General features: G+C 36.7%; 3 protein-coding genes across 3 annotated transcripts; all 3 read left to right on the forward strand.

Annotated features, from left to right (window-relative positions):
* The first annotated feature begins 317 nt into the window (after nucleotides 1-317).
* LOC306910839 (formyl peptide receptor 2-like) lies at nucleotides 318-3376 on the forward strand. The gene is made up of 3 exons (XM_079485702.1): nucleotides 318-508; nucleotides 1360-1888; nucleotides 2477-3376. The coding sequence occupies exons 2-3, from the start codon at nucleotides 1361-1363 to the stop codon at nucleotides 2978-2980; spliced, it is 1032 nt and encodes a 343-aa protein (XP_079341828.1). The 5' UTR covers nucleotides 318-508; nucleotide 1360; the 3' UTR covers nucleotides 2981-3376.
* A 5366-nt stretch (nucleotides 3377-8742) lies between these two features.
* LOC306910463 (uncharacterized protein) lies at nucleotides 8743-16186 on the forward strand (the record flags this gene model as incomplete). Its single annotated transcript, XM_079485040.1, has 6 exons — nucleotides 8743-9252; nucleotides 9437-9899; nucleotides 12805-12811; nucleotides 14481-14546; nucleotides 14827-15352; nucleotides 15677-16186. 6 exons carry the CDS (start codon nucleotides 8743-8745, stop codon nucleotides 16184-16186), a joined length of 2082 nt encoding a protein of 693 aa, XP_079341166.1.
* Nucleotides 11175-13349, forward strand: LOC306910389 (formyl peptide receptor 2-like). Its single transcript, XM_079484941.1, has 3 exons — nucleotides 11175-11331; nucleotides 11747-12263; nucleotides 12336-13349. Exons 2-3 carry the CDS (start codon nucleotides 11811-11813, stop codon nucleotides 12780-12782), a joined length of 900 nt encoding a protein of 299 aa, XP_079341067.1. The 5' UTR covers nucleotides 11175-11331; nucleotides 11747-11810; the 3' UTR covers nucleotides 12783-13349.
* Nucleotides 16187-16191: the final 5 nt, after the last annotated feature.

Genomic DNA, 16191 nt, shown 5'->3' on the forward strand with positions numbered 1-16191 from the left:
TCAGTTCCCTGATAATTGCAGAATATGCTCAAAACAATATTCATACAAAACATGAACTCTTAGTAAAAATAATCACAGCCCCCACATTGAGTTTGGAAACCACATACATGGGGAATACCAGGATGTTGATGAAAGTAAACATAACAGGGCATATATACAAAGTATTCTGAAATATTGGTTCATGCTCAGAGGACCACAGTATTAACCAAGATAAACAACAATATACTCAACACAAGTTTGTTAGCATATGTCTCCACCCATCTTTCTGCCTTCCTTCTTTTTGCCTGTAAAGAAGACACATCATGACCAGATAAAGAGAGAAACAGAAAGAGAGAGAGAGAGAGAGAGAGAGAGAGAGAGAGAGAGAGAGAGAGAGAGAGAGAGAGAGAGAGAGAACATGTGAATGAACCAGTCACACAAAACTGCTGGACACATTCACAAATCATTATGCAGTGGTGATTCCCAGAGGTTCATGGTGGTGACAATCACATCCATTCAAAGTGTACAGGTAAGATCGACATTCATTACCATGTTCCTTACAAATTCTCCACTGCATTACATAACATTCTTATTTTTATGTATTGTAAAAAAGAGATATGCCAATGAAAATATTCGTAAACAAAAGTTACTTTGTCTAGTTGTCATGTTTGTTCCTGTTTTCCTAATTTGGCTGTGTTTTAACATTAAAAGTAAACTTCACCTTACATCCAATTTATAGGTTGCCAGACAACTGCTTGTATCAGGTTTATCTAAATGTGTGCTCTACCTCGCAAGGCCAGCATGGCAACCAAACTTTGAACATCCTTATGATGCTCACTTAACAGCAGCGGATTGAGAAAAAAAACATATTTTGTACATTCCAGAGTTTAAGAAATGTTAGTGTTCTTTGTGTATTAGAGAAGAAAAAGATTTTAAAAATGTATTGAAAACATAAATCAATGAGGTTTTTAGACTCTATGCAGCTGTGTACCTCAAATAAATAGCTTTTGTTCCACTTCTGTATTCTGCTGGAGGTTACAGGTCAACAGCTTTTTCCAGACAGATATTTTTGAAACAGTCTCTGAGTAAGAACTGGGTGGCAAGCACACAAGAACAGGATGTGAAGAAAACATGAGAAACACTACCAGTTGATAATGTTTGGATTATAGATACAGATAAAAACCGCTGCAAAAACCCACAGAGCATCATGGTGTTCAGTACTGGTTTAATGGCTTGCAAATCGTGTGGTTGTATAAGTTGCAAGGGCTGTCAATCATTAATAGCTTAACAACTAAAAAAGAAAACAAAATAATAAACACCGTCTACTTGTACTGAAAGAACTCAGACGCGTTTATACTTTATATTTATCTTGCTTTGTAGAATGACCTCCAAACATGAAGTTTCCACCCACTTTGAGAAAACTACAGTGGACATTGATGCCATCATGGATAATGTTACTATTGTGTTCTACACCATCACCATTCTCCTGGGCATCACTGGGAACTCTGTGGTCATCTGGGTGGCCGGCTTCCGTCTGAAGCCAAACGTCACCAACGTGTGGCTGGTCAACCTCGCCGTGGCCGACCTGATTTTCTGCTTAACACGTGTCACATCACTTCTCAAGAAGCTCTTTTTTGACCACTGGCCTTTTGGAGTCTTCCTCTGCAAGTTCAATGGCTTCTTCAAGTATGCCAACATGTTCTGCAGTGTTTTTCTGCTGGCCGTCATAAGTTTGGATCGAGTGCTCTGCGTGTGGCGTCCGGTGCTCACCAGGGAAAGGCGGACGTTGTGTGCTGCACGTGTGGTCAGTTTGGGGGTTTGGATTGTGGCGATGATGTTCAGTTCGCCGTACTTCGTGTATCGCGAGGTCTACATGGGCGAGAACAACTTGAGCAAGTGCTCACTGGAGGTAATGTAGATGACATCGCATGAAGTTTAAACACATGTGAAATTATTTAGAAAATCTGATACGAATTTAAATATAATAGAAAAATATTATATTTATAAAAAATTTATTAAATGTATATGCCCATGTACCGTTTCTTTGTACGCACGTGCCTGCCCCGTTGTTAACTTCCGGTCGGTTGTTTCTCGAAGGGATACAGCAACGGCCGGAAGTGGTGCAAAATTTCGCCATATAATTACAATAAATTACATTAGTTAACGCTTACACCTCCCCCAACCCTAAATATAACCTTACAATAATAAAAAATATGAATCAACTGCTTTCAGCGTGACAAAAATGATGTGGCATTGAAGTGCGCATGCCCAGTGAAGGTAGCTGTATCCCGATCAAATATAACAATTTATTTCATATTTAATTAATATTACTATTTAATTGTCTGTACATACACTTAAACTACTCAACAGTTAGTTATTTGTTATTGGTAGAAGTCTACCGGAAGTGAAGTTTGGAACCGTCTGTAACTTGGTGAATATGAATAATGTTTCAAATATCACTGCCATACTTTAATCTACTTCCTCTAAAATCTGGCAGGTTAAAGAAACATCGAAGAATGACAACACGGCCAAAAACGCCCTGTACAGCATTCGCTTCTTATGTGGATTTCTCTTGCCCTTCCTGGTCATCCTCTGCTGCTACATACTAGCGGGCGTTGGAATACGCAGAACGCGTCTCTCCGGTAAATCGCGACCTCTCCGGATCCTTGCCGCGTTGGTCTGTTCGTTTTTCTTGTGTTGGGCACCTTACCACTGCCTGCTGCTTGCCAAAATGGTGGACAAAAAGACCCAAGCAGTCAAAGTGGGCCTGCCCATAGCTAAAGGCTTGGCGTATTTCAACAGCTGCATAAATCCGATGCTGTACTTCTGCATGGGACTGGACGTTAGACAACGCTTCAGGCAAAGTCTGTCCGGTATATATCGCAGAGCGTTTATGGAAGATGGCCAAACCGTGCAGTCTCAAGAGGGCACCGGCGAAGATAGCTGTAACTCCGTTTCTATGACTAAAGTGCGAGACAGACCTGCGAATGCAACACGTTAAATCAAGTTTTTCTTGTTTATAAATCATCTTTTCATTTTCGAATACTCCACTTTTTATCATTTCTCTACCAATGCTTGTAGAGTCAAGACACTCTGTTTACCAGGTATTGACAGTGGTTAAATGTCGCGTGTGAAACGTGAATGTGTTTAAACCATAATATAAAGACTCATATTCACGCACCTTGAGCTTTTGTAACAAATGCAATTCATTCAAACCATTCAAGTAATTTTTTTAAACGTGTACAGACATCATTCTTTGATTTTGCTTTCTGCACTTTAGACTGATCTTAGATCAGTCGCGTTTTACTTACAAACGTTATAATTGACAAACTTACTTCATTGTACTATTGTGAACTGACTCCAAATCAATAAAACATATCTTCTTTTGTCTAGATTTAATGAAACGAATGTTTTTAAAGAAATTCATGAACTGCCATTCTAAGGAATCACGGGCATTTACTTCAAATTTGTTTTGTATTGACTTACGCCGAGTTCACATCCGATTTTCAAAGTGATTGCATCACTGTTCTTGTCACACTGCATGACAAGTTGCTGCAGTGTTCACATTGAACGTGCGACAGGAGATTACACAACACACACTGCATGGTTTTACAATAGGTCAGAATTGCCGACAACTGTCTGGTCCGCAAACAACGTTTCACAACCAAACGCACGCGACAGGTTACTTAAATGATATCAGAGTTCTCGCGCGACATTGGCGGTCATGCTTGCTGATGTTGTGAACTCCTCCCCCGCAATAAATGTTGTGAACTCATTCTGCAATAAATGTCTTTGTTCGGTGAAACACAAAGAGAGAAATTATGGAAACAAACAGTTTTGGAAACAACAGTTCGGAAGCACCATTGACTGCCATAGTAGTTGAACGCAAAAGAAGATATTTTGTGGAATGTATGAAAAAATGGAAGCCAATAGTGCTTCAGAACTGTTGGTTGCTAACATTAATCCAAAATATCTCTCTTTGTGTTAAACCGAACAAAGAAATGTATACATGTGTGGAACAACTAGAGGGTGAGTAATTCATGAGTGAATTTACATTTTTGGGTGGAGTGTCCCTTTAAGGGTCAATTGTTCGAAATTAAGATTTATACATAACCTGAAAGCTGTTTCTGTTCGTACGTCTCAACTGCAATGAATTATGTGTTAAACTGTCATTAAGAATCCATGACGTCTGTTCTTTTCTATTTTACCCTTTGGGAAGTTGTTGCTGTGCTCCCTGCATGCTCTTATTCATGCTGGCTGGATGGGCAGGAAGTTTTGCCCAGAACAGAACCATTTTGACAATCTTAACGCTATGCTAATTGTCAAGCTTTTTAGACTATTGTGATCTTGACAGAATCTGAGGTTTACATCGAAAGGTATGTGACGTTTAATTATTCTATTTTTAAGTCCAAATTTTTGGAAATCTGAAAATAGCACAGTCAGAATCACCAAAACCAGAAATGTCAAGAACTCATGACAAAGCGGAACAAAGAACTTTCCTTTAATTTTTTTGTCCTCCATTTTACATTCCTTGCACCACATTTCCATTTTTTTCGTCATGATTTGTATTACTTTATGAACTTTAAAGGTCACTGCACAACCGATTGCAAATAATTCTTGTCTGTGGTGACAGCAAAGACCTCTGCTTCCTGGTGGTCTGGTGACCCACATTCTCTTCTACTGCATGTCCCGTACTGCAAATTGCTACTAAGATGACACAATGTTTCTTTACATCAGTAAAGAAATTGATCACAAAAGTTAATGCATTGTAGTTATTGTAGCAGCTTTCCATCAAACTGGTAAAAGGAGTGAGCAAGTAGTAAACACGTAAGGGTCATTCTATGGAAATGTCAATTTTTCTGTCCCTAGCCTTTACAGAAATATTACACTTAAAAAACAATTTTAAAATGAAACAATATGTTATTTGAACAATTACACCTTCTTGAGCCATCAATTTGGCAATATTTGATTTTTATTCATTGATTAGAATTCCAAGCACCACAGAAGTGCTCGTCCCCACAGTCATGTACAGAGGGAAAATGCTTTATTTTGAGATAAAAAACTGTGTTTTCTTCCATTTAAAATACAATAATGTGTCCATAACTATCAAATAAATGATGTAAATTACATTAAAAAACTAAATGCTAAATAAATATTATAAAATATATAATGAAAGTAGTGGTCCCCTGGAGTTATGTCACTGGTGTTACCGTTTAACAAAAAAGCTGCTATCTTTAAATACAAATCACAATGATGACATCACTTGACTTCCTTCTTCCAATTTCCTGGAGATCTATGAAGAGAAGCCCATGGTAAGTCCACTGTCTCTTTTCAATTATAAGAAATTTTCTCATTTATCTCATGATTTCATTTGAAGCTTTTAGGCAAAGTCACTGGTATGACCTCCTTTATTGTTTGGGAATTGTAAAAAACTAGAATACAAATGGATTAAACTACTTAATTTAATGAGTATACAATGATTGACAACATGTGGTTTGATACCTTGCAGCAGCCATTTTGTAAAATGCAGTTTTCATGAAAATTGTCACTGGTGTTACTGTCACTGGTGTCACCTTCCTTATGGGTAACACCAGTGAAGATCAGTAACACCAGTGACTCCCTTTTATAGATAAACTTTGTTCAAGGCTATTCATTTAGTTCTTTTGCATAAAATAGCACTAAATCACAGTGCGATTCTAACTTTTCTTTGTCATTGCTAATCCTCCTTTGGTCAGGTATTTCTAAATTGAGGGTATGGCTAAACTGAGTGCAGCTGAGAAACAGCGACTATACAGAAGGCGTAGGGATGCCGAGCCTGAATGCAGAGCAGAGTATTTGCAGAAAGGAAACAGAGCTATATCCATGACATTGACACACAAAAAAGAAAGAGAATAAGTGATTTTAGTGAAAGGGAGAAGAGATATGAGCGAAAGGCATGGAGGGTCCGTCAGCAAAGATGCAGGCAAAGAGTCAAAGTGGAAGCATTTACACTCCCATCATCACCAGACAGATCACACAGCGTTTCAAGGTACAAAACTTCTCTCTAGTCACATCTGGATTTTCTTCCATGGCTATTCACACCAATATCATCTCACATAACCTTTTCACTAACTCCTTCCCTATCACCTTTTCTTCACATTCACACACACACAGAAAAAGAGAGACACATACTTAGACATACAGAGAGAGCAAGAGAGGGTTAAATGAGTGAGAACTTTTTTTTCAAAAAAATTTTATGCTTTAAAGCCTAATTCTTAAGTGTAGCAGAATTCAATGAAATTAAAGGATTGTATCATTGCTTGTTTATAACTGTTTTTCAAATATTTTCATTGTTATAGCAAATACATGGTTGCGCAATTGAACTAACATCATTCAGTCACACTTTTAACAAACCTGATTAAAATAAATGAAACATAATCTCCTTATTAGTTAGATTATCATTAATCTTCTATACCTCTGCATGTACTGAATTGTTTTTAAATAATATTTCATTAACACCTTTAATATCGCTAAAAAAGTAAGGTAACACCAGTGACAAAAAAGAGTGTGTATGCTGTCTTTAAGTACATGCACACACAAGCTGTCATTTATGTGTACTCATAAAGTCAAAGGGTAACCTAATAATGTTGTCTAAGTTTAAATGTTAGAAAAAGAAATCAATTTTAAGACATCTTGCCATATCAAAAGTGGACGTTTCTGTAGAATGACCCGTAAACGGATGAAAGATCAAATGGTCTCTTTATTGTGCTTCTATAAATAAACATTGCTTCCTATGGTTTTGTTTGGTTCACACTCACAGAAAAGTCCACACCTTGTAGATACAGCATACTGTTCAACTTGGTCATACATAATCCAAAAGTCTGTTTAACATCATGAAGCACGACCTAAAATGGTCAAAAAATCTGGGTGCATTACTACTACCAATACACACCTGTTGTCTAATTATCCCATCACCCTAATATACAGTGGGAATTTGATACCAGAGTGCCACCCAATGGAAAAATATATAATTACAACAAAAACGGGTTCAACAATAGTTATTAATAAACATATATTTATTCACCTTTGATAAAAAAAATTGTTGCGCTTGAGGAATACATTTCAGACTTACAATAATTTAAAAAGCGATAAAAAACAGTTACTGGGCTGAAAAACTACTGTCCTACTGTCATTCATAAAACCTGTTGTGTTATGTAGATTTTACATGAGATTATTACTTATCCAACAGTTCTCACTCCAAACAAGTGGGTATTTGTTTTTAAAATAATAGGACAGCAGTTTATACTCTACTTGAGGAAAGTATGATGTATGTTGAAAGGGAAGTAATAATATAACACCTAAAAATAATGGAAAACTCATTCACAAACAAAACACAAAGCTGTGTGGTCAGATTCCTCAACAAGCACATTAACATAAGCTATTTCTGTCCAAAAGTATTTCTAGTGTTTCGATGTAAGTGGACCCTGGAAAGTATTACCTGTAAATCGATTTCATTGCTTTCACTTGGACAAGCGTACAATACACACACACAAACGTACAAACGTACATAAGGGTATTTATAGCAGGATGCATCAAATTTGACTGAATAATGAAGTTACATAGAAACCATGAGCATTACATGGATAGACACATCCAGAAATAAATTATGCAAAGATTGAAACAAGCACATTATTACATGTAGGGGAAGACGGGTAGCTGTGCACATTTTTTGTCCTGGATTATATAAGCATGTGGTGTGAGAGTTCCGTAGTTTTTATCTCTACATGAAGAGGAGATATAAATGGGAAAATAGGTAAGTCTGTTTTTTTGGCGCAAGAGCCTCTTTTGTTAAACTGGTCCCACCAAGAAGAGATAACTCTCTTAAAGATCTAATGGACAAAAAATTATATTTCAATGTAATATTGTAATAGTTGTGCATGGCTATATGTTTTTTGCCATTTTTATGCAATAAAGTTACATTTAAATCCTAGCTAGCAGTTTAATGATTGAAAATCCATAAATACTTAAAAAAGTGTATTATGTTACCTAGAATAACTTACCCCATTTCTTTTATTTGAAGAATTAAATGATACATTTGTTTATTAATATGAATTTAGAAAATGCAGCTGTACAGACAAAAACAATGATTTATGTTCATAATTGAGCAGAAAATTGTAATGTTGAATAATGTTGTCTCAGTATATTCATCTGTTAACACCAGGCGAGTAAGTGTGACAAAAGAACAAAAAACTGAAAGTTTAGTAAAGATAATATTGGATGAATAAATAAATATAATAAATTAATAATGATATAGTGTTTACCTATTATGTTTTTCAATCTGAACAGATAGTTTCTAAACTAATGTTTATGTTTTAGACCCAATTTAGCAAATAAATATATTTTGCACTCTATAATAATTATGATGATGATGATGATGATAATGATGATACTGTTTGTGAACATTATCCTCCCACTTCCTGGAAAGCCATTTCTGAATGACTCGACAAAAGATGCTGCTGTACTAAACAATAGTGAAGCAGTGACCACTTCACATTATAGGTAAGATTTATATCACAGCACATAGCAATTCATGACATGTTTGTTTACAATTCTCTTCTTTTTTCTTCTTTTAGCATGTTTGTACTATACATTTTTAACCCAGCCCATGCAATATAACGATATTGTTATAACTGTTAAGCATTTACTAGTGTATTAAAATAGTATTAAATCTTTTCTGGATCTTTGAATACGAAAAATTATAGTTGTATCTGTTTTGCATGTAGAATGAGTTCCAATACAACTTCTGACTCTAGAGTCTCAAGCCAGGATAAAAGTACATTGGAAATTATTTTCTATGCCATCATTGTTCTCCTGGGCATCACTGGGAACTCTGTGGTCATCTGGGTGGCCGGCTTCCGTATGAAACCCAAAGTCACCAACGTGTGGCTGATCAACCTGGCAGTGGCCGACCTGATCTTCTGCTTGACCCGAATCACTCAGCTGATCAAATATATTTTCTTTGACCACTGGCCTTTTGGAGTCTTCCTCTGCAAGTTCAATGGCTTCTTCAAGTATGCCAACATGTTCTGCAGTGTTTTTCTGCTGTCTGTGATAAGTTTGGATCGAGTGCTCTGCGTGTGGTGTCCGGTGTTCACGAGGAAGAGACGGACGTTGTGTGCTGCTCGTGTGGTCAGTTTCGGGGCTTGGATTGTGGCGATGATCTTCAGTTCACCGTACTTTATATATCGGGAGGTCTACGCTGATCAAAACAACTTGAGCAAATGCTCATTAAAGGTTGGAACAGCTTTACAAATAGGCTTAAGTCAATTTACTTGACTGCATTAACCACCTTTTCATTATAAAACCGATAATGTCTGTCCCTAGATGTGTTTCATTCCTGATCAGTTTCACTGTCTTGTGTGTGTCATGCTTAAAAATGACTGACAAATCTAATAATTCAATTTTCTATCATTTGCAGGAAAAAGTAAAAGTAGATGAAGGAAGTGCATCAAAGTATGTTTACTTCTACATTCGCTTCTTCTGTGGTTTCCTGGTGCCTTTCCTGGTGATCTTCACCTGCTACACACTAGCTGCTGTTGGGATACGCAGGACGCGACTCACTGGAAAAGCGAAACCTCTTCGGATTCTTGCTTTGGTGGTTTTGGCGTTTTTCTGTTGCTGGGCCCCATACCACATCCTAGGTCTTGTAAAGCTGAAGAATAAAAACCATCCGGCTGTCAAATTGGGGTGGAATATAGCTTCAAATGTAGCTTATTTCAACAGCTGCGTGAACCCTGTGCTGTACTTCTGTATGGGCATGGATCTCAGGAAACGCTGCAATCAAAGTCTTTTAGCTGTTTTTCACAGAGCTCTTACAGAAGAAGGCCAAAGTCTGGATGCCACTGTGGAGGGACATTTCAGTTGTCCTCAAAAGGCTGATGGTACAGCTCACCACTCATCTGTGTCTATATGTTAAGTTCATAAACCTTTTCATCAGATGACTGTATACAGTTACTTGAGAAAATAACTGTCAAATAATTTAATTTGTATTTTGATATTTTATTATTTTGGCATCTTCCCACAAGCCAATAAGATTAGACTTACTACTCACAGCACAACGTCCTATGTTTTATATTGGTTCATGTTTTATTCCTTCACTTACAGTGCTCTAAGCTGTTTATTTACAAATGTGTTTTTCCAAAAATCTTTGCTGTTATTGTTTGTTATTTTTTCAGCATGTTTGACCCGTCTTTTATGTCTTTGTCATGTTTCTGTGAGATTAGCAGAAACAAATTATAATTGTTTTTGCATGTACTGCCCTGCAAGATTTAAATTGAACTCTCTGACAAATATTTAAAAGGACTCAGTACAAATATAAAGAGGAACAAAGTTGTTGTATTAATTGTACTACATGCATGTGATTTGTACTTTTGCAGAATAATTTTTTCAAATAATGGTTCAAATAATAACCATTATTGTGTAAGTATCTGTTGTATATCTTTGTCGTTGGTATTATTTGGACAAAGACACACACAGACAGACACACATTATGTTTGACTTTAAAATGAAGAAACTGAGAATGACCTTTAAACACGGATGACCTCTTCCAGAAAGAAATATGCAAAGATGGAGAAGCCATATGGAAAAACGAACACATGGAGGAAAATACATAGGAGTAAGTGGAATATCCAACAGGCTTATCCAGGCTGTGAGGAGAAGAAGAATATGAAAAATAGGATTATAATAATTTGGCCATCATTAGAGTAATTTTGCTCTGTAAAATCTCAATGCATATCCTCAATGAAAAATGTTTAACATAGAATTTTCCGTTCTTATTTAAACGACATTGAGTTTGAGCCTGCAGGTCCAATTCTCACCACCAGATGCCGCTCTTCGCTACATTTAAAACAACTGGCCACCTTTCAGTTATTGTATTGGGGAAGATTTGTGCGCAAAGGTAACCTAAATCCAACAGATTTTCCTTTTGGAAACATTTGGATTGCACCCTATTGTAAAACGGTGTATAGCGAAATAAACAACGTTTTCTTGGGTTAAAAGTAGTCTTTAGTCATTAAAATGTATCATTAAATTTGATCCCAGTTTTAAAATCTAAATGTGTGTGAGACTACATTTTGCAAATATAACACATGCATGTTGCTGTGTTTTTACTTGTGTGAACATCTCCTCCCACTTCCTGTAGCCAGACCCATCTGAATGACTCAACAGAAGATAAAACAGGTGATCATCAAGATCTCAATGCTGCTTTAACAAACACTGATAAAAACAGGGACGACTTCATATTCATAGAGGATTTTTATTACATAAAGCAGTATTTGTTGCTTTTTAACTAGGACTTATTTTCATCGTGTGCAGGTAAGACCACCACGAATCTGTTTTTTTTAGTATTTTTTCTTACGATCCATTTTTAATGCAGTCCATGTTATAAAAATGCTTTTTCTAAAAAAATGGATAAATGAGAAACAGTTTCCTGCAAATGGTTTTGCGCCACAATGTTAATAAATCAGACATGCACTTTATTGATAAAACTTTGCGTGTAAAGTAATAAAAAATGTGTTCACATTATTATTAATGCTTTAATATTTAAACTCCATCTGTTTATATAAAGGTTTCTCCTTGAACATAGTCATGATGTTTAGGGAACATTTTGGACTGCAAAAATGTTCAGATGGATGAAATCTACATGTGTTAAAAATATTTCTTTGCACTTTGTTCTTTCAACAAAAGCTGAGGATGTTTTTATTGCAGAATGTATATGTCTTGCTTCTAGAATGATCTCCAATACATCTGTCCTTCTTTACTCCAATATCTTAACTCTTCATTAAAAAACTACAATGGACACCATTTTCTACACCATCATTATTCTCCTGGGTACCACTGGGAACTCTGTGGTCATCTGGGTGGCCGGCTTCCGTATGAAACCCAACGTCACCAACGTGTGGCTGGTCAACCTGGCCATAGCTGACCTGATCTTCTCCTTTACACGAGTGACTTCTCTCAGCAGTGTTTTGCTTGACCACTGGCCTTTCGGAGACATCCTCTGCAAGTTAACTGGCTTTTTCAAATATACCAACATGTTCTGCAGTGTTTTTCTGCTGGCTGTTATCAGTGTTGATCGAGTGCTCTGCGTGTGGTGTCCGGTGTTCACAAGGAAGAGACGGACGTTGTGTGCTGCTCGTGTGATCAGTTTGGGGGCTTGGATTGTGGCGATGATCTTCAGTTCACCGTACATTATGTATCGTGGGGTCTACATTAAAAAGAACAACTTGAGCCAATGCTCATTTAAGGTCAGAATTCTCTGTTTGGATGTTAAAGAATCAATGACAAACTTGATTATTTCAATTCTTTACAATTTGCAGGAAAAAGAAGAAGAGGACGAAGACGGAGAAAATTCAGCAAAGCATGTTTATTTCTACATTCGTTTCTTCTGTGGATTTCTGGTGCCTTTCCTGGTGATCTTTACCTGCTACACACTAGCTGCTGTTGGGATACGCAGGACGCGACTCTCTGGCAAATCAAGACCTCTTTGCATTTTTGCTTTAGTGGTTTTGGCCTTTTTCTGCTGTTGGGCCCCATACCACATCCTAGGTCTTGTTAAGCTAATGAATAAAAAACACTGGTCTGTAAAGTTAGGATGGCGTATGGTTTCAAACTTAGCTTATTTCAACAGCTGCGTGAACCCAGTGCTGTACTTCTGTATGGGTTTGGATCTCAGGCAACGCTGCAATCAAAGTCTGTTAGCTGTTTTTCACAGAGCTCTTACAGAAGACGTACAAACTCTGTCCCAGGACAGTGCTTGTGGATGAATCTTTGAATTGTGTTTCAAAGGCAGATGGTAAAGTTCACCACACACCAGTGTCTATGAGTACGGTTTAAGTGCAGGACATTTTTCATCAGACAAATGTGCACACCGTGTCACTTTCCATGAGCAGTTAACGGTTGCCGAGCTAAAATTCAAACAAAGCTTATTACTCAAAGACACATCTCATTATTTATCTCATTCCATACTGTAAATGCTGTGTTTACAAACATTTTGCCTGGTATTGTTTGTCCTTTTTATGCTCAATCATTGGCTTGTTCATTTTTTAACTATTATGTATGCATGCATGATTTTTTTTGTATTTCCTTTGTAACTGTTTATACATAATCATAATAATAATAATTGTATCTTAATCACAAGGCTAAACTATTTAATTACTTGGTTTATTTTATTGAACCCTTTTATATATACCGATCCATATTTTCTCTTTTTTCTGTTTGAAACTTTATTCAAATGTATGCATTTGATGTTTTATCCAAAGTGACTCCACTTTCCAAATGTTCCACCTGTTTCTGTCATGTGTCCTGTAATACATTAAAAGCATTGTTTGTTTATCTTTGTTTTTCTTATCTTTTGAAAAAGTAAACACAGACAGATACACAAATACGAAGTTCATCATATTTGAATGTATAATGAAGCTACTGGGAAGGCATTAGATACAGGATGGCCTCATCCAGAAATAAATTATGCAAAGACTAAACCAAAAGGAAAACAAGCGAACACATTATTACATTATTTCATTTTGTGGTTTTGATGTATCAGGGAAACTGTACATATTGTTGGTCATGTCTCTAAGTAGATTGAATCCTTCATTTTACCGTGAGGAGAAGACTTAGACTACGTACAAAGGCTTTGTGGGTAAGGTGGTATATATATTGTAGCGTCCTGATCATATTTATGTCTAATATTTATTAAAATGTGAACAGTCTGGAAGAGTCAGTGAAGAAGTAACTTTGCAAAAGATCTAGAAGTAAATGTATATTTGAATGCAGTATTGAGCCTAGTTATGGTCATCATTAATAACTGAATATGGTCATATGTTTATATTTTAGCTATCATCCATGTTATAATCCCTGCCTCCACATCCACACTCACGCACTTTGCTTATTCCAAGCTTCACATTTTGATCAGCTGGAAAAAATCGGTAAACCGACGAAATCGTCCCTATGTAACGACGTTACTGTTATGTTGTGGACTCCATTATAGTCTTAAACAAATCTTAATACTTATTGTCATAAAATTGTGCCTCCGCGATTTATCATTTTAAGCCTGCAGCTGCAGTTCTCGCCACCAGAGGCCGCTCTGTCCTTCATTTAAAAACAGTTATTTCACTCATCGACTGTCATAAAATTGTCCAGAAAAATAATTTAAATCCAACAAATTTTGACTTTTGGGAACATTTTGAATAAATGTCCTCAACAATTATGTGCAAATGTTTTCTGTGAGGATTAAGTTAAAGCTCAAAATCAGTCAGTTGATGTGTTATCTATGAAGTATTTTGTAGGCTACAAAAGTCCACGTAGACATACAGTACATTCTGTGTGTTTTTGCTTGTGCATCATTTCCTTGTGGCAGAAACGTCTGACTCAACGAAATATAAAAAAAGGTGTTAAATGAGAGCTGAATGCTACTATACACCAAAGACAGATGAAACAGATCTCTTGATATTCATATACATTTTCAGCTACACAGACACATTCGGAGGATTATGCAATATTGGATGGCAAACACGTATTAACATCGTGTACAAGTAAGACCGTCATACAATTCATGACATATGTATGCATAATATTCTTTTTAAACATAGTCCATGCATGTATTCAAATGTTTTCTGTAGTTTATTGTATCCTTCATGCTCATTTTGTTACAATAAAACACAAAAGGAATGTCTGAACTAGAGTTTTAGTGTTTGAAACATAATTCATACATGTGCATAATAACAATTTTAACATATTTAGTGAAAAGGCAATAGTTTTTTAAAGCAAAATCTTTAGATTTTAGCAGCTGTGGAATTTCTGTTTTTCATACAGAATGATCTCCAATACAACTGTGCCCCAACACTCCAGTGTCTACAATGTCTCAACCCTTCATGAAAAAACTACAATAGACATCGTTTTCTACACCATCATTATTCTCCTGGGTACCACTGGGAACTCTGTGGTCATCTGGGTGGCCGGCTTCCGTTTGAAACCCAACGTCACCAACATGTGGCTGGTCAACCTGGCCATGGCTGACCTGATCTTCTGCTTTACACGAGTGACCTCGCTCATCAGTATTTTGGTTGACTACTGGCCTTTTGGAGCTTTAATCTGCAAATTTAATGTCTTCTTCAAATATACCAACATGTTCTGCAGTGTTTTTCTGCTGGCAGTTATCAGTGTCGATCGAGTGCTCTGCGTGTGGCAACCAGTTTTCACCAAGAAGAGACGGACGTTGTGTGCTGCTCGTGTGATCAGTTCGGGGGCTTGGATTGTGGCGATGATCTTCAGTTCACCGTACTTTATGTATCGAGAGGTCTACACTGACCAAAACAACTTGAGCCAATGCTCATTTAAGGTAAGAACAGCAAGCTTTACAAAATCGCATGAATGTCATCTACATTCGCCATCTTGTATTATAATACTGATGAAATAAATAAAATAATTAAAAACGTTTTATGGCAAGTTGGCATTTAACAAACATTTTAATCAACCATTTTGATAATAATTTCTAAATTGATCAGTTTTATGATGTGGCAAAAGTTTTACAAAAGCAATTTATTAAGAAATATTTCTAACTGCATTCATTCATGTTATAAATATTCACAATAGAACAAAAATAATATCTTAAACCTCATACCTAAGATAGGTATTATAATTCCATTCCACCACAAATTTGCAGAAAAAAGAAGCAGGTGAGGGAAGTTCAGCAAAGTATGTTTACTACTACATTCGTTTCTTCTGTGGTTTCCTGGTGCCTTTCATGGTGATCTTCACCTGCTACACACTAGCTGCTGTTGGGATACGCAGGACGCGACTCTCTGGCAAATCGAGACCTCTTCGGATTCTTGCTTTACTGGTTTTGGCCTTTTTCTTATGCTGGGCCCCATATCACATCCTAGGTCTTATAAAGCTGAAGAATAAAAGCCACCCGGCTGTAAAGTTAGGATGGCATATGACTTCAAACTTAGCTTATTTCAACAGCTGTGTGAACCCAGTGCTGTACTTCTGTACGGGTTTGGATCTCAGGCAACGCTGCAATCAAAGTCTGTTAGCCATTTTTCACAGAGCTCTTACAGAAGCAAGCCGAACTCTGTCACAGGACAGCACTATGGATGAACGCTTGAATTCTGTTTTAAAGGCTGATGGTAAAGTTCATCACATACCTTTGTCTACTATGGGTCAAGTGTAAAAAAT

The sequence above is a fragment of the Barbatula barbatula genome (assembly GCF_947034865.1).
Source record: "Barbatula barbatula genome assembly, chromosome: 21".
In the NCBI taxonomy this organism is placed as follows: domain Eukaryota; kingdom Metazoa; phylum Chordata; class Actinopteri; order Cypriniformes; family Nemacheilidae; genus Barbatula; species Barbatula barbatula.

Coding starts and splice junctions, on each gene's coding strand:
- LOC306910839 (XM_079485702.1), top strand. CDS start 1,361: ATGACCTCCAAACATGAAGTTTCCACCCACTTTGAGAAAACTACAGTG. Junction 1,889..2,476: donor TGAGCAAGTGCTCACTGGAG/GTAATGTAGATG, acceptor AAAATCTGGCAG/GTTAAAGAAACATCGAAGAA.
- LOC306910389 (XM_079484941.1), top strand. CDS start 11,811: ATGGACACCATTTTCTACACCATCATTATTCTCCTGGGTACCACTGGG. Junction 12,264..12,335: donor TGAGCCAATGCTCATTTAAG/GTCAGAATTCTC, acceptor TACAATTTGCAG/GAAAAAGAAGAAGAGGACGA.